Source organism: Stegodyphus dumicola, chromosome 4, assembly GCF_044657685.1.
Source record: "Stegodyphus dumicola isolate Sdum_Otavi_A_Nest chromosome 4, ASM4465768v1".
In the NCBI taxonomy this organism is placed as follows: Eukaryota; Metazoa; Arthropoda; class Arachnida; order Araneae; family Eresidae; genus Stegodyphus; species Stegodyphus dumicola.
In genome coordinates this window covers 117,820,918-117,848,406 of record NC_140771.1, presented here as the reverse complement: position 1 = coordinate 117,848,406, position 27,489 = coordinate 117,820,918, and the positions used below count along the sequence as shown (strand labels likewise).

The 27,489-nt window shown below is 34.4% G+C and overlaps 1 protein-coding gene across 1 annotated transcript; it reads right to left on the bottom strand.

The window, feature by feature from the left end:
* Positions 1-14,388: 14,388 nt before the first annotated feature.
* On the bottom strand, positions 14,389-15,153 carry LOC146997654 (uncharacterized protein F54H12.2-like). Its single transcript, XM_085814373.1, has one exon. It carries the CDS (start codon positions 15,151-15,153, stop codon positions 14,389-14,391), a length of 765 nt encoding a protein of 254 aa, XP_085670499.1.
* Between the last annotated feature and the right edge of the window lie 12,336 nt (positions 15,154-27,489).

The following is a 27,489-nucleotide window of genomic DNA, read 5'->3' as shown; positions in this document are numbered from 1 at the left end:
CAGAATAATCAACAGTTCTATGACAGATATCGCGAAGTAATTGATAGGTACTTAAAAGAAGGAATCGCCGAAGAGACTAACATTGAAATTGGACCAAAAACGTATTTTATGCCGCATCAAGCCGTTATAAGAGAAAACAAGGAAACTACAAAACTCCGTGTGGTTTTTGACGCTTCGTCACATGCGGAGAATTGTTTGTCATTAAATGACTGTTTACATTCAGATCCCAAGATGTGTCCAGACATACTGGAATTGCTCCTTAAGTTCCGTCAAAATCGAATTGCGTTTACAGCTGACATCGAACAAGCATTTTTGCAGATTTCTCTTGCTGATGAAGACAGAAACGCAGTCAAGTTTCTATGGAACGATGGTGAATTAAATGGAACCAAAATAAAGGCTCTTCGTATGACAAGGGTAATTTTTGGAGCAACATCTAGTCCGTTTCTTCTCAGAACAACTCTTAATGTGCTCGCTGACAAATACAAGTTACAGTATCCGAACGTATTTTCCATGCTAACTGAAAATATGTATGTTGACGATTTAATCGCTAGAGCAGATGAAGAATCAGAAACATTCGAGGAATCGAAACATATTAAACGCATACTGAAAGAAGGTGGATTTAACATGCGGAAGTGGAAAACGAATGAAACGAATTTACAAAGGGTATGGAATGAAGAAGATTTTTCACACGATTCGACTTGTTCTAAAGTATTGGGATACATATGGAATAGGTCAAATGATACATTTTTGATAGAAATTGAAGAGTTGGTAAAAGATGCCAAAAGGATAGATAACATACCAACTAAAAGGGAAATCTTGAGATTTGTAGGACGTTTCTTTGATCCACTGGGGTTTTTAAATCCATACACCATTCAAGCTAGGATTTTATTACAAGATTTATGGGAACAAAAGATAGCATGGGACACTGAAATACCAGAAAATCTCAGAAAGAATTGGCAAAGCTGGTGTGATGAATTAGCTCATATTTCTAGTTAAGAAATACCAAGACATCAGTTTGCAGGTGCTGGGAAAAGGGATATAAAGGATGGTTTACAGTTACACTGTTTCACAGATGCGAGTCAGAAGGCCTATGGGGCTGTTCTGTATTTTCGTTATTCGAAAAATGGAGTCATTCATACAATTTTCATTACATCAAAATCACGAGTAGCACCTTTGAAAAAAATTATCACTTCCCAGATTGGAATTGATGGGTGCTTTGATAGGCTCGCGCTTGTCAAATTACATTCAAAAGAAACTTCGGGACATTGATTTAATTGTATATATGTGGACCGATTCTAGTATAACGTTACACTGGATTAGAAGTGATGTGAAAAGGTGGAAGCCATTCGTTCAGAACAGAGTGAAGGAAATACAGAAGAATTCAGATGTCTTGAACTGGAGATATACGCCTGGTGAACATAATCCAGCTGGTTTACTAACTAGAGGTGAAAATGTACTATGGGGAGGCTTTTGGGAGCGTATGGTTCAGTCTCTTAAAGCTCTTCTGAAGAGAATCTTAGGAAAATCATCCTTGACATTCAGGGAATTAGAGACAGTCATAACAGAAGTGGAAGCTATATTGAACTCCAGACCTTTAACATTTACATACTCAGATCTAGGAGAGCCAGAATCTTTGACCCCTGGTCACTTCTTAATAGGAAGACGATTACTATCATTGCCACAAGGAAGCTCTAAATTAACTTCAACAAAGGAGAGTCTTACACGTCGATTTAGACATCAACAGATACTGGTAGAAAGAATCTGGCGAAAATGGAGGCAGGATTATTTGATGAATTTAGAATCTGCTCATCATTCCAAACTGGCGAAAACAGGAACCTGTTTGAATAAAGGAACTGTTGTATTAGTGCATGAAGATAAAATTACACGGCTGATGTGGAAGATGGGCATCAAATGGAAGTCTTTCGTGGGAGAGATGGCAAGGTGAGAGCCTGTGCTGTCCGCTTGCCCAATGGACATACGATTAAAAGACCAGTGCAATTACTATATCCGGTGGTGCTGGAATGTAATAAGGACAATTACGGCAATTGTCCTTCCGGGCGAGAGGATGTTGCAACTCAACTCTTGCTGAGATCCGATGGCTGAGTGACGTCATCTCGAACTATGAACTCTCGCTAGAGATCACGAGAACTCGGAACTGAGAAGTCACACGCTGCGTCGTGCGAACATTTAAACCTTTCATTATGTAAATATTCTGTAACCGTTTGCGTCTTCATTAAATATGTTTGTGTTAAGAAAGTTTATCATTTATTGATTATCCCTCTCAAGATTTTGCAGATGCACAGCACAGAGAAGAATTCATCCAGTGGCCCTGGCCGAACCCATTGGAACAAGGTAAGCAGTTTCGTTTTACCTTGATTAATTAGTTAGAAGTAAGATAAAGAATATAAAATAATAATAGGGTGTTTTCGTGGTTTTCCCCATGTGTAACGTGTATACGAGCCTTCCCTTTGAAAGTCCTCCACGAAGGCATCCCTTCCCTTAGGCAGATAGCCCTAGTGTGCTTTGCCATAATTAAATACACTACACCACACCTTAAGTGCTTGTAACCATAAAGGAATTAAATTATTTGATAATTCTTGAAAGACGGTTATTTTACACATTATTTCATCCAACACAATGCTGAAGAGCGGGTTGAGGGGAAGAAATAAAACAGAGTTTTAGACAGAATACATGAATTGTGAAAGGGGTTTATTGTATCAGCTTATTATGTAGCTAATTTTTTCTTTGCTATACCGTTGACGGATTTTTAAGGATACTGTTGACTAAGATTTTATGTTAATTAACCAGTTGTTATAACTTGAAACTTTACTATAACTTCTTTCTCCTCACCGGAATGCAAATTAGTTATTGCCTATTTAAGTCGAGGGTTTTTGTGTTTAGAGCTTCTGGCACCTCGTCTTGCTGTTATTTACTTTTGCCGATTTTGTCGCTCAAAAGTTTATTTCAGCTTTAGCATGTTGCTAGCTGAAGTTTAACGCACCGTTAATTATCTTCAGCCAGCTTAAGTAGTCTACTCTGTGTGTAGTCTTGATTATGTTAACTATATTTGAATTTAATTTTATCTTATGTTAATTACCTGCAAGTAGCGGAGGTTTGCCTGTTGCACAAGTACTGCTTACTGTCCTTTTACACAAGTATTGCCTATTGTTCTTTTAAGAACTGAAATTTAAAAAAAAAAAAAAAAAAAAAAAAAAAGGTTATTTTAACATTCTTACGATTTGATTATTTATTTCAAACATTCTTAAGATTTAATTATTTATTTTAAGCATTCTTAAGATTTGATTATTTGTTTCAGACTAAAGCGATTATTCTCTTCTCGTCTAATAGGGTCTGCAGAATATTGAAACAAGCATCTCGATACAGCAAAAACTACAGGATCAGTTATAGTATATCGAATTTCCACAGATCTGATTTTCGTACATCTCTGGTTAACACAGAAGTGACGATTAGATCAGTGCGTTTTTCCAAATGGTTTTTATCAAGACCCATGACAATTCAGCTTAACTTGGTTTTGATTGCAACTAACTGACTCATTGACTGATTACTTATAGCCAGAATACCCACTGAGATCAGTAGTTTAGCTGGCTCAATCAAATTTATGCCAGATGGGCACAATAACATAGAACTACCATCTTCACATAATGTCCGCCGTAAGGAGGAGCAAGAACGGATAAAGAATAGGAAGACCAGCAACGCAAGAGCTCACTAGCAAGAAACCGGCCCGGTAAAGGCGTGACTAAGTGGAAGTCATAAAATGAGTGTAAAATGTTAATAAAACTAGTGAATTTAAGAAATACACAGTACAATAAATGAGTAAGATACAAAATTAAGAATACTAATAAACACATTAGGTACATTATTTACAGGTGGGCACTAGGTGGGAAAGTTCGGGTCCTTGATAAGGTGGGGCGCAATTTGGCGTCCTCATTCAATATTTCGTAGGTAAAGATATCAAAATTTCTCATATGGTCACAGTTCAGAGTTTTCGTGAAGAATTTCCTGTTGATCTTATTCAGGTGCTCTTCTAGAGTGTCCTGTTTTAACTCACAGTGTAATGTAGCATTGCTCACAAAAAAGTGAGCATGGGTAATAAGCCTTAAACTTTTTGTTTTGCATGATTTGAAGTCTTTTTATATCCTCCTTGGTAGCCGTGGACCAGGCCGGCGACGCATAAGTCATCAATGGCCTAATTGCCTCAATTAGGCCATTGATGACTTATGTTAATATTAATACTTATGTGTTAATATTAATTCTGATATATATTATTCTCTTTTTCCTGAGGTCTAAGCTAGAATAATTACCCAATATAGAGATGAGACTATTTACAACAGTGAAAATTTTTCTTCTGACCTCTGTTATACGATCTCCCCATTTTAATCTTTCATTTAGCATTACTCCTAAATATTTCGCCTTACTAACTCTAGGAATCTCTTCAGAGAATAAGAAGAGCTTGCTATTAATAGTCAACTGTGTATTTTTCCTCCTTATCGTTAATAATTGCGACTTGCTGCCATTAATAGCAATCCTTCAAGTCGTACACCACTTTTCTACCACTGATACTGATACGCAGTCGCATGGACCTCCGACCTAAGGTTCTACACCAATCAGAGTTATATGTCCATGCGACGGAAAAGAATCTACAATCCACCGCCAGCGGCATTCACTGAATCAATGATAGTAATATTACAATGCTAAATTGACAGTGTCATCTATACAATAATTGTTACATAATAATCCGTATGAAAATAAATATACGATCAATTAATAATTACATTGTCATGGATAGGATCTATGTTGTGGAGAGTGGAACTTATATTAACCAGTTTTTAAACCTATGTCTTCTTCAATACATCATAACTTCATGTTCTTATCAGTTACACACCTAATGATGTGTGTCCGTATTATTTTTGCGGTTATCCACAGAGTAAGCCAGTCACATCAGTTCAGGCAATTGGATAGTTCCGTAGCCCAAAGTATATGATGTTGTGTAGGCTATTCTATGTTCACTTTTGTTAAATTCATCGTTCAAGTAAATACTACTTGTCCACTTTGAAACATCATAACTTCGTGTCCTTAACAGTTATAGGGGTGTTTGTGCTCCGGGGAAACCCCAGAATTCCGGGGATTTTGAATATCGTCGTTCAAAAGGAAGTAGGAATGATAATGAATTATTTATTTTGATCTGGGCAATTTTGTTTGCTTTGAAAGCAGAAAACGCAAGGTCAGTGTGTGTGGTGAAAACTTTGGTTGATCTTTACAATATGGTAACTGGTAGTTTGGCGACATTTTGGAGGCGATAAAGGTTACTACCTGGGACTTTGGTAATAATGTGAGCAGTACTCAGTTCCGATTACGCATTATTTTGTGTGAGGGAAATGAGAGATCATGGGATATGTCATGTGATATTAATGGACGAATTACGGTTCTTTAATCGGAAAAGAGGGGAAATCGGGAAAAAATCTCCAAAGGCAGTGATATGCGTGAAAAGGGGGACAAAACTTCTTTTTTGTTCTTTCATTATTGCGAGTTATGACTCATTCCCCCGGTTCTCGGATATTCTCTTCTGGATTCTTTTCGGCAAGTAGGCGCGGCAGAAAAAAAGGGAGAGACTTCGTTCGACCAGATGTGCGATCACGTGACTGTGGGTTCAAAGGTCTTATCTCTCCTGGCGTGGAAGAAAGAAAATAATCTATTTTAGAAGTTTCTTTCATTAAAAAAATGTTCTATGATTCAAAATATAGGATCGAACCCTGAAACAAAATATCTGCTTTTCTGGAAAGAAATAACTGTTAAAAATATCTGCTTTTCTGGAAAGAAATAACTGTTAAAAATATTAGAAAGAATAACATAATACTCATTAAAATTTCACACACACACATGGGCTTTTATCGAAAGCCTCAGCTTTCTGACACCTGAGGGTCTCTCTTCACAGTTTCACAGTCATGGGGTTTTTTTGAATACCCAGGTGCCAGCCCCTTCCCTTCACTCCACTGTGAAGTCATTGACCACTTTAAAAATAATCCATTTTGTTTTCCATTAAACATTATTTATATTGATATGCCCATAGGCTAAGGAGTGCACTCCATCCTTTAAAATATATCTTTTATCATCAAAAGCTGAAAGTGCGATTTTATTTATAGCCATGGTAAAAAGATGATGGTTCTCACTCTGAATATTATATTGTAGTTCTCTGGTGAAGATAGATTTCTCTAAACAATCTCTATAATTTTTATGTTTAAGTTTCCTTTTAATAACACTTCGTTTAACTCCTTTCGCGGTTTTCTTCTCACTTTCATCCAACAGTAGAGAGTACATTTTCGCCCTCAGTCCTATAAACTCCAGTATTGGTTCGGAATTCATTTCATCTTTGAAGCATCCAATTTTCTTTTTATTATTGATATTGTATAAAGCATGAGTCTTCGGATAATCTGACATATCGTACAGATGCGTATGAAAACTCATATCTCGATATACATCTTCTGTTAAAATTTCGTACGTGAGAGAGTCTGTGTCAGTAAAAAGTAGCTTGGCTCTTCCTCCATATTGTTTTTTGATATGATTGTAATGAAAATTGTACATATGATATTTACTAAGTTCTAGTATGAAAAATCCTACATATATGGGCCTGTTTAAACTAACACAGTTTTCAACCTTTGTACTCCAACCAAATCATTATCAAAAATTCTGAAATTATGAAAGGTTGGTGCAGCTACCAATTTTTTCGCTTTTTTTTCTGTATTGACTAATTGGACATCAACATGTTTCCTCACGTTTTCCATAGTTTTACCGTACACACTATTGTTCATTAGTTTAAAAAAATCTTTCTCATATCCTGTCTGTGCATTTTTACGTTGATCTGTATTAAACTGTATATAAGGTTGTAACCAAGCTTTTTGTTTAAATTTTATAATTTTGTGAACATGCATTAATTTCATACCTAAAGAGAGATATAACTGTAAATTTTTATGATAGATGACATAATTAAATTTAGGATTTAAATTAGGAACTAATTTAGTATTCGAGATAAATTTATTATTTTTCAGTACACTGATTGCATAAGGTGAAAGATGATTAGCTATTATTTTCATTTTTTCTGGAGCTAAGGGATAATCGTTATGAGCATTATGAAGTTCTTTGGGATATTCAAGGTCTACTTCCAAGATGTATCCATCCAAACTGTCTTCTGATAAAGTCAAAATCTTTTCTATGACATTCTTATGAGGTTCAACCCACTCAAAACTTCCATAGGGTAAGGGTTGACTCATAGCCCACCCGTAGAGATTGTTTGCATCAAGGTATAAGATATATTTACTTTCTTTAGTTGAATCAAAATTTTTCAGATATTTATTATTTGCTACAGACTTACGCTGGGTAATCATGGACACACCTCCACGAATGCCCTGCTGTATAAATAAATGCATATTAACATCCGTTAATAATTCCAAAGTTTGATCAGTCATTTTTAATCAGGCTTGCCAAGCTAATCCAGGTGCAGTCATCAAATGCGCACAATCTAAACTATAGTAAGTTTTACAAAGCTGTCTAAAATTTTCAAACACATCTGCTAATTGTAAAACATCACTTTTTACGTATAAATCATGATATTCACCTAAATTTTGAATATGAAAAGCTTGCCAAACAGTTTGAGCATGAATGTAATCATCCGAAGATATACTTTCACCAGTTAAAGTACTTCGAAAGTTCTCTATGGATGGTAACTGAGTATCTTTAAATTTATCAAAAGAGTTGATATATTCATATGGATATATTCCCTTCCGTAATAATAATTTTATGTTTTGATCATTGGGAAAATTTTCTTTTAAAATCTTAAATTTTTCTTCAGGCAAGTTAGATACAAGTTTTTCCAAAGACGCGTTCATAAACTGTAAACTATCAATAAAAATTAAAGATATTCTTAGATTATTCCATTTTCTTTTAATACTGAAAGAAATATATTTTTCCATATTATTAGGTATAACATGAAACTCCCTGTTTTGAATTTTGCCGATGCCTTGCATGATTAAATGTGCATCATAGTGTTTTAAATTATGAAATACGACAGGAATTTTCTTTTGAAGTTTAAATTTCAAATTGCACTTATTGTGCAGAGCTCCTCTATACTTTCCCGTAAGATGATCGTGATCTTTTACACGATCATTATTCAAATGTTTTTTGCATAAGTAGCAATGAGTTGCATTTTTAAAATTTTGTTCATCTTGAGATGTCATGGAAAGAGGTACAATACTATATAATTTTTCAGCTATTTCCTCTTCTTCACGTAAAATATTTTGTATAAAATGGTCTACTGCATTAGGACCTCTGTATACTGTTACAGGTTTAACGCTTTTCCCATCAGGTCCTACAATTATGTAAGCATAGCCGCAAGCTTTATGATGATGTATTTTTTCTGTAAACGACGCAGTAGCTACATCAGGTGTACAAGTGTCTATGTTTTCAATTAAAGCTTCAAAATCAGCATAAATAATGTACGGAATAGACTCTTCATATTGATAATTAGTATATTCTAATATTTTTTCTTCTTCTGAGGGCATTTTAATTCTCTGTATGTTTTGATGTTGACAGTATTTTGCATGTTCTTCTAACAGGTTTTCACGGGTGAATCTATGCAAGCATCTCATGCAATAGAATGTGCTTGCACGATGTTTTGTGAGATCACCTAATATCCGAGACATATTTCTTATTAAGCAATAATGTTGTTTACTGTCATCACTGAATAAAAGTAAATTAATACAATCAGTTTCTTTTCTGTTTGAAATGTAGAGGGGAAAGACTTCTTTTTCTTCATATCGAAATACATTTATTCTAAGATTATTTAGTTTTTCAATAGATGGTATTTTTGTAATAGGAACAGGGCATTCAATATTTCCCAATTTTATTTCATGTTCATAGGGTTTATAATGATTTACTCGGTTTGCATTATTTTCTCTAGAAAGATCATATTTGTGTGCAAGTAAGCACCACACTAAACATTTTTGATCATCATTTTGAATGTTTAAAATAGCTTTTTTCATGGCAAGTTCTTTGGGAAGAGGTATATAACTACTAGCGGCTAAGGGATGATATCGAGCTGTGCAGAGTTCTAATTTTTCAATTTTATCTAATGTCCATCCCGAGCCATTTTGTAAAAATTCTTCAAATAATTTTTTTATCTTGTTATAGGCCTCATTCAATTGTACTTCAATATTCTCTATTGTTAAATTTGTGAGGCAGGTAGATCTAAAATGTGATTTAATAACTTCTTCGTCCCCATCATGTCCTATTCTAGAGAACTGTGCTGTTACTATAATGTACCATTTTAAAGCCTTTTTCTCATTGATTTCTTCCTCGAGTTTGGACATAATATTTAATTTGATATTATTTAAAAATATTTCTAGATCTTGATTAATTTCTTTGGTGGCGATAATTGTAAAAGAACATTTAAGGCCGACGCTTCATTCGCTTGTTTAATGGATGGGGGTTATTACTTTTCCTTTTAATACTTTGAACAGTACCATGTTGAGTACGGTTATGTTTCATTAAATCATGTTTTCTGCTAAACACGTCGTTGCATTTTTCACATGAAAAAGTATTTTTTTTTAACATGAATATTTTGCATGTGTGTTCGTAAATTATCTGCTCTCGTAAACTGAGCCTGACATTCTTCACAGTGAAAGATTTTTCTCTCATGTGTTTTTGAATGACGAACTAAATGACTTTTATTGCTAAAACTTTGACCACATATGTCGCAAACCTGTGAAAGATAGAAAAGCGGCTTTCAATATGCATGCTTTCTTCATTATAAAAAATTTAATTACATAAATCATTTTAGAAATCGTTTAGTATTAACTCTTTACGTTTAAAGAATTTTAGTTTAGTTTAAAAATCTCTCTCACTACTTTTTTTCTAATAATCACACATTATACAACAACGACTGAAGGGAAAGAGAACCATTGAATAAATAACTATATCTGCAAGTCACTATTAAAAAGAAAAAAAATGTTACCTCTCTTGTACTTGGTTGAGGTTCCATTCTGTCAGAAGTTAGAGAGTTGAATTCCTCCTCCTGAATTCCAAAGTTGATAAACTAAGAAAAAAAAAAGAGAAAAAACTGTGTTAATAAAAAATATTTTTTTTAGAATATTCAAAAATGATTAATGTTTAACAGTCTTTGATACTTCATTCATTATCTTATAACAAATATACTTTTAAAATAAAGATTCAAAATAAAAGCATCTTCTCTCATAAAAAATAGTTCATTCATGCATTAAAAATATCATGCAACGATATACAAACTCGACTGATTTCCTTCAGACTCTTACAAATGCTTTAAAAAAATTTTTTTTGAACTCTAAACTATGTAAAAAGCAGGCTATTTAATTCAAATCATACTTGAAGCAAACATATAAATCATGCATTAAAAATAGATTGATTATAATTCATTTTAAAAAGTTCATCTAGTCTGGAAAAAAAATAATAATTAAAATAATATATAACAGTTCTAATACTTACGTTGGAAGAAACAGATTGGTGATCTTGTTCAAAAGCCATCGCAAAAAAATATTAAGCTCTGTGAATCAAATCAGGAAGACTTGCTCTTTTCAAGGTTGAGAAGAGAACTGACTTTTTCCATTTCTGAAACACCTTTTATAGGGATTAAAGAATGTTCTCGAAACATTTCAGATTTGTATAATCTGAACCAGGACAACTTTCAACAACATTATGATAACCCTTTCTTTCGAATACGATTTCAACTTCCATTAACCCTTATCATAACGTGAAGTCTACAACGCTTATCAAGGATCTTCCTTCACTTCTGTATGTATTGTCAAACTTGGAATAGCAACAACCTTAAGATAATACATTCTTTCACATATGACTATCAGAGTTTTAGAAATTTTCCATTACTCTATCATGATAAGTGGATGATGCTTTTAAGATTACCCTTATGCATATATGTATAAGTAATGTCAAACTTAAGAATAACAACTCTTTCAAATAGTTTTTCAGTGATTATCAGAGTTTTCCATTAACCTATCTTACCATGATAACGCAATAATATAATGACGCCTTATAGACTGTCCTTCCCAAACAAGACAAGACAAGAATGTATTACGATAAGTGTTGATGAATTATATTGGTGAAGATATATTTTTATGTATTAATTTTAAAAATATAAGAGATTCTTTAAGGCAGAAAAAAATTGTTCATTTATTTTGTGATAGGTTTTTTGAATGGAAATGTTATGAAGATTATAAAAATGCATTAATATAAGTACAGCTATTCTATTTAAATTTCTGTGTTTGGTTGATGTTATGACTATTTTTTTCCTTATGTTTTTAATAGAAATATATTGAAATTTTAGTTTTAATTTTAAATCAAACGTGTATATCAAATGTTAGTAAATGGATATTGCTGTTAATTTGATATTAACTAAGGAAAGAAAATTCCAAGTATATTTTATGTATAATACAGAAATTTATTCTTTGAAAATAAATGTATTGAAAGGTAAAAGCTTCTTTGTGAAATGAATGTTTTTCATAACATTTAAAAACGATGTAAAACAAATATTGATTGTAGAGAGAAGAAAGAGTCTATATGTAAAAATGATAATTTTATTCATTTAATAAGGTCCCATTTTCGTGGAGAACGTATATGTTTTACAGATTTAACATGCAATATTTTTTTTTTTCATATTAACATCATGATTCTGTAAATTTTCATTTTTGATATAGTCCATTGGCATGTTGATTTCAGTCAAGGCTTTTAAAAATTCGTTTTTAGCAGGAATATTAATCTTTTTCTTTTTGGCTGTAAAAAGGATATTGAATAAGTCTATAATATTTGAATGCTTAATTTTTTCCTTATGATAAAGTACTTCGCCTTTATCATTCCACTTAAGAATATCAGGATGTCGCTTTAAAATAGCTAATGCATTTTGTGCTTTTCTTCTCATTCGTAAAGGTACACTGTCTAAGATAACAGTAGAATAATCAGTTGCAGTCATCTGTTTGTCGCCGTCTGTCACAGATGAGGGGGCTTCTTCTTCCTTTTCACTTTCTTCATCTCAGCTGAATCGTCTAAAGAATTTTGTGAGTCGTCTTTAGGAGGTTTAAAGGGTGAATTGTATTCCTTTAAGTTCAATTTCTTTTGTAAAAGTTCATAATAACGCACTATTTTCTCACGATCGTCAACTGTACTGTTTAAAATATGCATCATGGCTTTATCCAATTCACTTAACTGTTTATCAGAAATGGTATGCTTTGTCATCATCTCTTCTGGAACTAACACATATTTCTTAGTGAACTCCATTGATTAGTCCTGTAAGAACACTGAGAGCAGCAGGAATCAAAACGTTTAGAAAACCTCCTTTTTGTAAAATTAATTTTCGTTTCTTCACAAGAGAAATCTTACGATTTCCTAATTTTCGTAAAGTTGTTTTATGCTTACAGAGAGACTTCTTTTGTTGCTCCGACAATGGAACGTTTCCTTTGAGTATGTTTAAACTACATTCGCATATAGCTTTTATGCAATTGATATTAATTTTCTTTAATAGCTGTTTCCGTAACTTTAACGGACAAATGTTTAACAGCTGTAACTGTCTTAGCTGTTTCTTGACCAGCGTCATTTTATAAAATGATGATGCATTTTATAAAGCTGTTGTTTTTATTATTTTTTAATAATGTTTCATTTGATAAACATACTGTACTTGGTTAGGTAAAATTTGGGTGCGTAAACGTAATTCTTCCGGAGTTTCACTGCGCAGATCAATGAATAAATAAGAAAAAGGTTTCTTGGTTGCATCTTCATATACTTCTTGAAAAAACTTTAAATGACGCGGAAAGAGCTGTTTTCCTAAATGTACGATTTGACTGACATCTCTTCTGTTTTTACACAAAATCAAATAGTGTGCATTTAAAGTCACTTCACGCATTTCTTTTCCCTTGTGAAAAAAGTTTTGTGTGATAAAAATAACGCTTAAATTTAAATGATGACTTCCTTTTGTAAATAAGTTAGTCAGACGTTTATCATTCCCACATTCACTCATCAAATCGTCTATGATGAATAATGTGTTGGAACCTAAATATTCTTGATATTTAATTGGTAAACCTTCGACAAAAGTAACATTCGGTATATCATTATACAGAGGTTGGTAAATTCCATAACACCATACTACTTTATCGGGAATCGTTGAAAACATTTCCTCTTTATACTTTAACAGTTCTCGTACAAAATAGGTTTTCCCACATCCAGTGGGTCCCGAAATCACCATTGTGAAAGGATGTTGTAGCTTTGGAAATTCCATATTAAATGAGACAAGATATATAATGTATAAAGTTTAAATGTATTTATTGATAGAAAGAAGATCTTACATGAAATTTCTTGATTACAAAATTATATACTTTAATATCATTAGATATATGTTGAGGTATGAAAGATAACAATATATCATTGAGAGATTGTCCACGACATTTACAATGTAAATAGTATATGCAATATTGACCACATACTGCCGTTACATTAGTTTGGAGAGTCATCGAATTAAAGTCCATCTGTGGAAATCGTTCTGCATACTTGGCTATCGGTCCAGGAAAATAGGATGGGTCATGTCCATAGGAATCGAAAAATTCTAAATGCTGTGGGGATGAAATGTAAAAGGCTAACCAGTGACTACCGGATTCAGATGCACGATCTACATTAGCTATAAAGCAACTTGGATATTTCTTGATCTCGATAGGGAGTCGATCACTTGCAAAAACTCCCAGAAATGCTTTTCGTGTCTTTGCATTCTGAGAGAGTGCTCTGTTTATTTCACGGCTGTCCATTACTTAATTAGCAAAATCGCATAGTACATGACGAGATTTTGTTATTTCAATCACGTTTTGAAATTCTGCATAGACTAGCACCGAGAGAGTCACAGAGAGAGCTTTAGCAAATTTAATTTCTACTCGCAAATTACCTTGATGCTGTAAGTTAAAATGAGATCCATCACACATATCTGGAGTTAAATCGAAAGCATATAACACATGCCCTTTCACAAATTCTTCTCGAGATAAATAGATGCCTTTGTCGCGATTAAATCCAGAAAATAAACTGTGGTAAGCACGCACATAATGATTAGATTCGAAATCAAGGTCCATTGGTTTACATGGAACGGGTTGTCCATCTACATAAATCGATATAAAGTTGACATGATGATGGGCAAACAGAAAAGGATTCATTGAATATTGTCCATTCATTGCAGCATTTTCTACACAAGTAATAATGACTCGCTTGGGCATCAATCCTAAAAATACATTATCTTGCATAAAAGACCAACTTCCCTTAGATACTGAATATGTTTTGCATAATACTCGATCTATAGGGTATTTAGCAGAACTTTTTTCCAAATTTTACATGTCCGAGAGAGACTCCAGGGTTTACTTTTACTTTTCTGATAAACAAAGAAGCATGATCCAAGATCACTTTATAATCGGCATCTTTCTCAGTAGAAACTAGACAGAAAGCAGATTTACTACGCACCATTTTAATTTTCACATCAGCTAAATTTAACATGAGTCGATTTTGTTGAAAAATGTCACAATGTAATTGTCCTATCAAATCCACACTTTGACTGTTTTTTATAAGTTCACCGCGAGCTTTTAGTCCAGCATCCGCATCTTGAGCTAAGACATCTATTTTATTAGGTGAAGTGTCTTGGAAAAATCCTTCGCAGGTGAGTAAACTTTTCTTTCCATCTTCCCCATAATTCAATAATGTTTCGATGAAGGCTCTATAGGGATAGGTATTTGTCGCAGATGAAATGTTTCTTTCATTTAAACTTACATCTACTTGCGAAAAGAGAGAATGTAAAAATAAATTTACAGGGGCAACCGGTTCTTTGTCCGTTAAACTGGATCCGTCTGCCTTAACTACTTTAACTTTCACGTGTATATAAGAAGCAGCTAGATCAATATAGTCTTCACCACTGCCAGAAATATTAAATTCGATAGGTCCTCCATCTCGTATATTTGCGAGAGGGTGATATTCCACAAACTGTCCTTTTTCTATAGCTGTTTGCGTAGGAGGAATGGTAAATAAATCTAATTCAGATTTGACGCAAACGGGAGAGTCTCGATGAATATACGAAGTCATACTTTTTTTTTTTTTTAAGAGAAAATATCCTGTGCTTTCACCTTCTTTGATCGGTGAGAAATGGTACGCTTTTTCCTACGTTTCTGCTTTTTATTAACTCGTCCAGAATCAATCATGTTCTTCACTTTAGTAGCAGCTTTATCTGTTAATATATTTCCGGCTTCTTTCAGTCGACGCTTAGCAGCCTCTTTTACATCTTGTCCTTGTGATACATCATTTAACAAATTCAGTCCACTATGCCATACTTGTTTTCCAATTGCTTTGGCTCCTGATTTAATAAGAGGTACGGCAGCGTGAAAGAAGGATCTGAATAGACCCCCTAATCCGTATCCTCTCTGATAAAGATTACCTTGATAATAATTCAATCCATGTCCTGTTTGTTGTACATAATAATATTCAAAAGATTTTTGAGAACACTGATAAGGTACATACGTTATGACAAGTATTTTTGACGGAAATGAAGTTTCACGTATGACCTTCCTCGTTCAAATGGCGTAAATGCTCCCATATGCGTTCTTATATCGATTTCCAAAGTGTCTATCATTTTCCGATTCACAGGTAAATAATGAGGTCTATCAAATAGTGCACTCACCACTTCTCCATCGCTACCAGTTACTCTTACAATTCGAAGAAGAGGAGCTAAAACATCTCCTACGATTTGAGGTTCTACAATATCCGTATATATCATTAATACACGATAATGTGCACAGGGGTCGGCTGCAAAAGGACTTTCTACAACAGTTTCGGAACTATCATCTGTAGATGTAATTTCCATAGGTTCAAAACCTAACATTTGGGCTAACCCATCATGTAAAATAACTTTAGCGTTATTTTTCACTTTGATTTTCACTCGTTTTGTTACTGGGTTATAATTAAATATTATTTTGTTTTGATGTTCTTTAATATAAATAGCTTTTAAAATATCAGGTACTGTTTCATAACATCCTGGAGGTAATCTACGACCTAACATTTCACCATCTTTCTCTAAAACAAATTCAATTAAGTTATTGTCTGCATTCACATTGTGCCATGTGTGCGGATATAGCAATTCAACCAAACCAACTTCCCACATACCTTTTAATTCAATGGGAACAGGTAAACGTGTTATAAAATGTGAAATTTTATTTTCGGGGAAATAATTCATAGAGCTATCGCTCGGAAGTGTTACGTAGAAACTCATTTTCATAAATGATTCGGATACAGTATTTTCTCACACTTTATATCGAGAGTAAATTAGAAGCTGGAATCCATTGATTGAATTTGTCGGGATAACCGCGATATTTTACAAAGTATTCTGTCTGATTTTTATGTATACGTTTCTTTAAAATTTTTTCAATGCGATATTCCTCTTTCAGTCTCACTTTCTGCAACTCTTGTGCATAAAACGTTCCTTTTACTGAGTCTCCAAGTAAATCTTTAATTCTATACACAGCTGGATGTCTTTTAACACACTCTGTCACCACAAATAGTTCTTCCGTCCAATTGGTTTCATAGCCTTTTTCGAAAGTAAGCTTTAGTTTGGAAACACGTACCACATCTCCTACAGCGAATATACATTTAGAAACGTTAGAAGGATGATCTTTAGTAGTATTGAATGTACTGAAAAGTTTAACTTGATTTCTTTTTAAAAATTTTATAAACACTTTATTTTTAAATACGGTGCCCTGATCCGTTTGAAGGAATTTTGGTTTACGTTGACTAATTATTTTTTTAAACGCTTTCACAATATCTTCTCCCCTCTTTTGTTTCAGAGGAATAGCCCATGCATATTTGGATAATATGTCAATACAGGTTAATATATATCGATAACCATCATTATGATCACGTAAATGTGAAACATCCACTAAATCAGCTTGCCATTGTTGATCTATAGAATACACGATTACTCTATTCGTTGGAAATTTTCGGCGAATTGGCTTGTGAAGCGTGTACGCATCTATTCCCTCTAACCATGTTTGAATCTCTTTCCTGGAAACTTTACCTCCTGCAGCATGATGTAAAGCTTCAACACCACCAAAACTTGCAACATGAGCCGGATCCCGATACGATAAATTCATATTCATATTCATAGCCTATTGAATTATTCTTCATATGGATAATGATAAGTTCCCACTGTCGTTAAGACGTAGCGTAAAATCAATAGGAATTTTATGAAATTCTGTAAAAATATAGATGGATGATAAAATAACACATAAAACAGTGTATAAATACACCGCAACGGTGGCTTCTCCTGGAGCAGGCATAATTGCAATTGATGAGCTGATTCAAATTCCATTTTCTTATATAGGCTTTTTTACCTAAATCTGAATCTATCCCGTCAGCTTAGTAGTTAAAATCTTCAAACTACTCAGCTGGTGAGATATTTTGTTTCAGGGTTCGATCCTATATTTTGAATCATAGAACATTTAAAAAAAAAAGAAACTTCTAAAATAGATTATTTTCTTTTTTCGTCTCTAGAGGACGCCATAAGCAATTCCTAAATAAATTATTTTCTTTTTTATCCCTAGAGGGCGCCATGACCCCGTTGCCAATTTTAAAAAAACTAACTTTAAATGAAAAGCAGGAGGTCTGCAACTCAACCAGCAGTCTACCAACACCTCAACTCCACTCGTGACCACGCCTCCTAGTGTGATGACGTTGCCTTTGGCCCCGCCCTCTGTGTGACGTCATTGACCACGCCCTCAGCTCCTCTGACCCTCCTGATGCAGAACCCCCATTTTCTATCTACTAATATCATTAAAACTTTAAAGGAGACTCCATTTTCTCTAAATTTGGATGAAAGTACTAGCAATGCTCAAGAAAGTATACTGGCAATATTGGTGCAGTTTTATGACAACAATCAAAATGAAGTTGTAGTTCATCATTTTACATCTCTAAAGATGGAATCTTGCGATTCAGAAGCTGTTTTTAAAGCAGTTGTTAATACTATTGAAGATAATAATATTCCATGGGCAAACTTATAGTGTATTAATGGATTCATGTAACACAATGCGTGAAAAAAAAGGGTGTTGAAACCAGGCTACGATCAAACAAATCACCCCACTTATTAGATATTGATGGTGACACATGTCACACAGCTAATAACTGTGTAAAAAAATTTGCTTCATGTTTTGATAGATACTTAGAAGATTTGTTTGATGACATCTATTTTGAAATGAAAAGCTGCAGTAAAAGAGAAATTTTTTGCAAAATCTGTGAATCCCTTGCCATTAAAAAACTTAAGCCCTTGAAGAGACCAGACATAGGTGGGCGTACATTTTATGTGTTTTAGAAAGAATCAAAGATCTGTGGGATGCTCTTATTGCATTTTATTTTCACTACTTGGATAAAACTGATAAAGGGGATTATTTTTCTTATGTTGAAACTGTATACAATAAAAGAAATATTTCTGCAGCTCAGAAAAAAATTGTTGAAGGGGTGTATTCTTGCTTGCATTCCCAACAACTCACAAAGGATGCTTTAGCTCAGGATAAAAGAATACTAAATGGGTTATTTGTTATGCAAAACAAAACTTTATTGCATATGACATTATATTCAGCAGTATTACCAGAGTTCAACACATATATTAAATTATTTGAAACAAAAAAAAAAACCAATGCTTCATTTAATACATTCCAGTATTTATAAATTGATGGCAAAATTTTTCTCTTTTTTTATGAAGCCAGAAAATATAGAGTGCACATCTTATAATGATTTATTAAAGGTTGATGTCACAAATCCAGAATTCCATCTACCTAGCAAAGTAATATTTACTGGTGCAGAAGCTTCCACTCTCCTGAAGAAATTATCAAAAAACCATCCAATAGCAAAAGAATTCCAAATTTCCCTGATGAAAGCTTGTACTAATACAGCACAGCATATGAAACAGAAATTACCCCTTAAAAATTCATATCTAATTAGTTTTACAGCATTAGATCCAGAGCTAAGAGGTAAAACCAGTACAATATTAGCTTTTGAAAAATTATCATCTTTTATGTCCCATATTTTTAGTGATAATGAAAAGTCAAAAGTAGAAGCTGAAATAAGGTTATACCAGAGTGATATTGATATCACCAAAGAAATGCTCTACACATCTGATGAGAGTGGAAATCAAGTCAAGTGTACAATTGATAAATATTGGTCTAAAGTTTTTAATTTAAAAGATGATTTCACAAATGATTATAAGTATCCTACATTGGCTAAATTGGTCAAAGCCCGCCTTAGCTGCTTTCATGGCCCATTAGTGGAAAGTGCATTCAACTTAATGGATACACTTGTCACTGACTATAGAACCTCTCTTAAGATTGATTCCCTAGATGCAGTGCAGACTATTAAATATGATTTAATGACTTCTAAAGAAACCTCATGTGAAAAACATGGCTAAAAAAATCCAATGACTGATCCAATTCACAAAGATCTCTTACTGAATATGAACAGAAGTTGGAAAACATATCAAGAGGACTTAAAAACATGTATTTCAGATGAGTCACCTATAAAAGTCTCTGAAAAACATTAGCAGAAAAGCAAACTGCTTCTACCTCTGCATGTGCAGTTCTCGAGGAAATTTCTTCAACTGTAAATGAGGAAAATAAAAGTCAACCTTCCTGCAATTATAAAGTTCACCACAAAAGAAAGACAAGCCCACAAACATCAGAAAATAAAAAAAAGCAGCAGAAATTAGATAATTTTTTTTAAAGAATTAATTCAGGTAATTTAAAATATTTACATAAAATGTAGTAGTTTATATGTTTGAAAATTTATGGTTATTAATTTTGCAAAAAAAGTAATTCATTGAACTTTTATAATTAGGTCATTCAATACTTCATAATTGTAATTTTTCATTTCTCTACCCCCCTTCTAGAAACTCCAAAATGTCGGTAGTAAGTCCGTAAAAGTTTCAGGGGATTTTTTGGGGTCCCACAAACACCCCTGCGAGTTAGCACACCTCATTATGTGCGTCCATAGAAATTTGCACACTGTGTCGCAATTATCCACAAGACAAACATGAAATTGCAATTGGGAATTTCATTGTAATATGTACACTATTTTACTATTATCCACAGAAGCAAATGTTTTGTAAATAATGACTTGGCTCACAGATGATTAAAAAAAAAAGGAAACTAATTCTTAAATTTTTCAATACAATTCTAAATTGTGCAAAACTACAGATTTGTTAAACAGTTCCAGTCAATACAAATTGACCGGTATTCCAACAATATAAAGCACATATTCTAAAATAAAACGTCTAATGGAAAACAGGAACTAATTCCCAATTAAAATAGACATAAAATACATAATTATTCAGCACATATTATATACCAATCATCATACTATAAAAATACACATGTTTCAAATGCTGCAACTAATTTTTTATTACAGTTAGAATATTTACCAATCAAACATACTACAAATGTACATGTTTAAAAAAAACTGCAACTAATTTTTTCATGGCAGTTAAAATAATAAATTTCTTTTATACAATTATAAATAGCACAAATAAACAATTTCAATCTATACAAATTGGCAGGTATTCCTACAAACATAAGAACACATATTCAAATATAGCTAATCATTCTTGTAAAATGGCTATAATAGTGCCCAATTTCTTCAAATAATTAAAAACATCTACAGAAAAACAGGAACCAATTCCCAATTGTAACAAACATGAAATATCCAAAATTATTCAGTACATATTATATACCAATCAATTATACCATATAAATGCACATGTTTCAAATGCTGCAACTAATTTTTCATTACAGTTAGTATATTCCAATTTGCCAGCTAATAAAATAAATCCGCTCTAAGTTGAATTAGCTGTAATAGTTCACAATGCTTAAAATAGTTAAATTACTGGAAAACAGAAACTTATACCCAATTGTGATGGACACGATATACATACAAAATAATTAGATACAGCTCTAAATTCCTGTTCTTACTGAAAATGCAGATATTCTAAAAACTGTAATGAACTTTTTTTTTTTTTTTTTTTTTTTTACACAGTCAGAATATTCCAGTTTACCTTACCAGCTAACAATAATTGTAATTAACTTACAAAAATGCAAAAATAACACAATAATAACAAAATGGCAAAATAATAATAATAATAATAATAATAAAAGGAACAAAATAATAACTATAAAATAACAAAAAAATTCAGAATTAAAGGCTATAATATTAACATACAAACAGACAATTCCCAAATGCAGAATTTATTCCCATGTGGAAGTGCAGAGCACATCCAGTACTTAATAGTGCTAAATATTCTATGCATTGAAGTTAAACACACAATTATCATTATAACATGTCAGATGGAAAAAAAAAATTAAAAGGCTACCCCTAGTGCAAATATTATGCGAAGGTTGTTGGAAACGTATATATCTCATTGCAAATATTAAAAATTTGAGTTAATCTATGCTGAAGAATTTGTCGTTTTAATAGTGTTCTAGTCCATTCACTCCAATATAAGTCTGATGGTCTTTGCAGATGAAATTCAGCGGTGAGTGGGCAAGAAAAAGCAAAATCGTCTGGAGACTCAATACTTCCACAGTGACATTTGTCATCTTTCTTAAGATGAAATCGGAATAAAAACGACGGAAAGGGACCGTGTCCCGTGAGAAAAGTTGACTGCGCTGCAGATGAAACCAAAAATGTTTCCGGGACCTTTGGCAAAAATTTAAAGTTCTTCTGCCCGTTGTGGAGTGTTCCCACTTTTTTTGCCATTGCTGGAGTAAGTGCTCTTTTGTATATCTCTTAATATAAGAAAATGGTAAAGGCAATGAATATTGAGGAAGATTATTCCCTCTTACCGCTTCTTTTGCCAACTGGTCTGCCAACTCATTGCCATAAATCCCCCTATGAGCGGGAACCCAGCTCAATAAGGGTCTAGAAGAGGCAAGAAGGTTAAGAAGAAGGATTTTTATTTCTGCTACTATTGTATTTCTTGAATTTTCCCCCTTTATGGCTTCCAGACTAGAAAGTGAATCACTTTAAATTTCCACTTGTGATGGAAATTGACTTGAAAGATGTACTGCTTTTTTTAATGAAAGTAGTTCAGCTTGAAAGATAGAGTTCACTGGCCTCAGTCTGCGACGCCATGAATGCATTGATTTGCCATTTTGAATTACACATAGTCCACATCCTGTTCCTTGTTCCGAATGAGATCCATCTGTATAAATCTGGAATTGACTTTTTGACTCATTTGAGAAGGTTTTCCTTATTGCACATGAAATGTCATTTTGTGCTGGATGACACAGAAGTTCTGTGCTCCTAGTTTCATAACTAAAAGGATCGTATGAAATATTCCACAGTTTACTCTCTAAGCGAAGACGCAAAACTCGAGCCAGCACCGCTTCCCTTTCTGCTGTTAAGTCCAACGGAGGAATGCGGGACAAGACCTGCAAAGCATCATTGGAAGTTGTTCTGTAACTTCGACTGATCATTAGAAGAAAAGATCTTTGAATAGAAATTAAGAATCGTTTCTCATGTGTCTTAAGAGAGTAAGCCCATATTGCTGAACAATATAAGATTATTCTTTCTATTACAGTCAAGTACCATATTTTTAAAATCCGCGATGAGATTCTCCAATTCTTACTAACTGTTCGTTTCATGTGAATTGTCAGTGACATTACTTTTGTTCTGATTGCCTTCAAGTGAGTCGTCCAAGAAAGATTGGAGTCAATAATAAGACCTAGGTATCTCAAGCTTCCTGCAAATTTAATAGATTTGCCTTGCAATTTTAAAGGTGGTTTGCGTTTGAGGGGTTTAGATGCCCCTATCAACATTGCTTGAGTTTTACTGGTAGAAATAACCACTTTGCGCTTTCGTACTCAGTTTGCTATAATATCCAGATAAGCTTGAGCCACAGAAGAAATACCCTATTTACCTTTAACAATTAGCATAAAATCATCTGCAAAAGCTATGAGTTTACAGTCTGACTTTCCATCAAACTGTCGCAAAAGAGAGTCAGCTACTATCGTCCACAAAATGGGACCGAGACAAGATCCCTGAGGACACCCTTTTTGTAATTCTTGATCATATTGTCCTGAATCTAAAGTCACTTGGATATGACGATCTTGCAGATAACTTCGAATGAGGTCAATGATATCTACTGGACACCCCATGGTGACCAGAGCGTCTATTATGTCCGGCCACCACAGGCAGTCAAAAGCTCCTTGTATATCGATGCTGATCAAAATCGAGTGCAAATGCTTGTTCCTATTCGATTGTAGTGACGAAATCAGGTCGTAGATTGCATGCTCTGTAGAGCGCCCTTTTTGAAATCCATGTTGTGATAGATGTAGTATACTATTTTTCTGTAAATAACACTACGCCCTAAAATTACCCTCTCCAAGAGCTTACCTAAAGCTGGTATTAAACAAATTGGCCGGTAGGATTGCGGTCTAAGTGGATCTTTGTGCTGTTTTAAGAAAAGTACGACTTTTGCTCTTTTCGATTCTTTCGGAATGCATCGGAGTCGCCAGCAGGTTTGGACGTATGCGATGATCAAGTCCGGTGCAATATTGAACAACAGTCGAACAACAACATTATCTAGGCCGTCTGGTCCGGGAGTCTTCTTTAAATTTGGGTGATTAATAATGCGTTCTAATTGTAAAAAATTTGGTAGAGATTCTGGGAAAGAGAAAGATGAAGCATGGATATTAAATTTAAAACGTAACTCTCGCTGCGTTGAATCATCTTCTTCTGGTAAATCTTCTTGAAAAAGCGATCTTAATACATGTGCTACCACTTGCTGTGAACTTGTAGCCGAAGGAAAAATTTGTATTGGAAGAGAACAAGGCTGGAAAACTTTATCGAAAGCAATTTGGAAAGCTGAGCCGTACTTTTGTTGGGTGTTGGTACAAAACGTTCTCCAAGAGGATAATTTGGTTTCCCTAATATTTTTTTTTGTACAAGGCCTGAGATTTCTTTTACTCTTGAAATAATGAAGCACGATTTATAACTTCATAGGTGGCTTGTGCTCGTTTTCACAATTTCCGTAACTTCCTTCGCTCAATTGTAAGTTCTTCAGTCCACCAAGAAGTTGCCGTACGCGGACAAAACCTTCTCATTTTGAAAGCATTTTTACAAGCTTGTATGCAAAGTGCAGTCATTTTATTGTAAGTGTTATCCAGACCTAAAGTTGAGCTACAATCTTGAAAAGAACGGATTATTGATGAAATGTGAGGAGAAAAACAGCTGTAAGGATCTTAAGTTTTACTAACGTTTATTTTATTTTAAATCTTTACTATCACTTCTTATTTTCTACTTCCGGCCAGAATTATAAGCGTTAATGTATTTATGCAAAGTTTGTCTGGCGAACACCAAGTATTTAAGTTGTGGCTTTTTGCCAAGCGAGAGAGAGGAAGCAGTGAGTCGAAGCAGGCCGCTTACCTTAGAAGTTTTACTCAGTTGCTGGTTGCCTTCCAGGCTAGAGGTTTTAATCCTCTTGATAATTTTTAAACGTATTGTAGTGTTCACAGTTCTCTGTACTACATACGGCTTCCTGTTAATATAAGGCCAATCTTCCACGTTTATTATTTTAAAGTTAAATTAGAGTTTAGTTTTATTTTTATATTTTTACGTTTAGACCACAAGTGGTGGGTCTGTGTATTCCGAAGTACGGAAGTTATTGTAAATAGAGAAAAATAAAGGGTTTTGTATACCCTTCTTGTGTATCCTGTCTACTTCCCACAGTGATTGAACATAGCTTTAGTAAACTCTCTGTTCCGAGTCAGGTCCTTGCATGTTCCCGAAGAAAGTAAGACGGAACATTGAACCTGATAGTGGCACCCAACGAAGAAGAATAACCATGGCCGAGTTTCAAGAAGAACCTGTGCTGCCTGCAGAAGCGGCTCAGAATCCAGAAATGCCAGCTGCCGCCCTGGAAGGATTTGGTTACATCGTCCAGACCATGCGCGCTTCGATGAAACCAGAAGCAACATTTAATGGAAACTCACCGGTAACCAGTTTTTTGGAAAAATTGGATGACCACTTCATGCTCTACCCCGTGCTCGTAATTCAAAAAGTTACCTTAGCTACCAGCGCTTTGAGGGGCCAAGCGCTTAACTGGTTCAAGTGTATAGGCAGAAGTCTCTTGGGTCAAGCAGGAAGTCCCACCTATACTTACGAGAATTTCAAGACTGCCCTACTAAAAGCCTTCCCTGTCGTAAGGGATCGTGCGAAATTAGAAACGGAACTTTTTAGTATATATCAACAAAGAATCGAAAACCTCTCAAGCTTTATTTTAAGAAAAATTCACGTCTTCAAACTCTTGTATGGAAACCGTCAGGATCCTGAGATAATTCAAGTGATTTTGCCGAGGTTACTGCCCCAAGTGCAAGACTTTATTGAATTAAGAAATCCGACTACACTGGAAAAGTTATTTGAGCTAGCAATACAGTTTGAAAGTAGAAGAACGGCAGACATTGAAAGAAGACGCCAATATCAACAGCGAAACCAATTTGGTGCGCCAAGACTACAGCAAACTCAAGCACACGGCTACGGAAGCAAAGCGAATCAGTGGGCAAGGAAACCCGAGTATTCAAAAACAGCCGGCGAACGTCGACAGTTCAATAGCAATCCAGGAAAAAAGTCTCAAGGCCAGTGGAAAAAGAAGGAAAGCACGGAAATGAAAAATAAGTTAAACTAAAACGGATTTCTGCTGACGGGAGGGTGCGGAAATCCGAAGGCCAAGAAAACCCCTCTTCCTTCAAGTTAAATACAGTAATGGTGAAAAATTTGACTCTTCCGAAGATTGAAGTGTTGGTGAATAATATCCCAGCCACCGCACTCCTGGATACAGGCGCGCAGTGTTCCTGTGTGGCAGAAGAATTTTTTAGGAAGTATTTTCGGAAATACCGTATATATAATTCGGATAATACGACAGTGTTAGCGGCGCAAGGAGAAAAATGTAAGTGTATAGGTAAAGTACCGCTGTATGTCCGTATCAAGGACGAACAAGTAAAGGTGATGTTTTTTATAGTAAAGAATCTGCAAGCACATATAATTTTATGAATAGATTTTCTTTCAGAGGCACAAGCAACGCTGGATTTTAATGAAGCGTCCGTTAAGCTGACGATGAAACCAGTTCGTGCAGAAAAGGCTGAACAGCCGATGTTAAATCTTGACCACCTGCCTAATGACGAGCAAGGAAGAATCCGACAAGTGGTAAGTGAATTTGCTTCGTTATTTAGTGATATTCCAGGATTTACTCAGGTTACTAACCATAGTATTGACACCGGAGATTCAATGCCAGTTCGCCACAAAGAATACCGGTATGATAAGAATAAAGAAAAAATTATAGAATGGCACATTGGCGATATGCTACGTAAAAAGATCATAATGCCCATCTCAAGTAGTTATGCTAGCCCGGTGGTTTTATGTAAGAAAAATAATGACTATCCATTAACACATCCAAAAAGGTGGCGTTTCGCGATTGACTATCGTAAATTAAACTCCATAACTAAATATCCGGTATATCCGTTACCGATCATAGAAGAAATTTTAAGGAACATAAAATCAACGAAATTTATGACGACTTTAGACTTAACGACTGGTTATTTTCAAATAGGGATTAGGCCTGAGGACGTGCCTAAGACTGCTTTTATAACCAAGTCTGGCACTTATGCATTTTTGCGTATGCCGTTTGGCCTTTCAGGGGCCCCGGCAACATTTCAGCGATGCATGGACATTGTGTTAAGACCTGTTCTTGGAAAGTCCACATTTATCTATTTAGACGATATCATTATTACTAGTGATAATCTGGACCAACATGTACAGGATTTAAGACAGGTGTTTTCTTTATTAAATGAGGCCGGTCTAAAAGTTAATGTCGAAAAGTGCAAATTTGCAGCCCCTGAATTAAAATATTTAGGTTACAAAATATCTCAAAAAGGGATCGAGACAGATGAATCAAAAATAATCGCTGTACAAAAGTATCCGACTCCAAACACGGCAAAGAAGCTCTCTTCTTTTCTAGGACTTTGTTCATATTATAGGTCCTTTATAAAAGATTTTGCGGCTATCGCTGAGCCATTGTTAAAATTAAAAAGGAAAAAGGCAAGATTCTCGTGGACGGCCGAAGCCAATAGTGCTTTCGAAAAATTAAAACAAGCATTAACGCAAGCCCCTGTGTTGAAATTTCCTGAAAAGGATGAGAATTTAGAAATTTCAGCGGATGCATCGGATTATGCGGTAGGAGCGGTACTTTCGCAAAATCAGCAGCCCGTGGCATTTTTTAGCCGAACTTTAAATCAAACACAAAGAAACTATTCCGCGACCGAGAGAGAGGCACTTGCAGTTCTGTTAGCAGTGCAAAAGTTCCGAGTCTATTTTGGAAAAGCGCCAATAACAGTG

Coding starts and splice junctions, on each gene's coding strand:
- LOC146997654 (XM_085814373.1), bottom strand. CDS start 15,153: ATGACTTCGTATATTCATCGAGACTCTCCCGTTTGCGTCAAATCTGAA.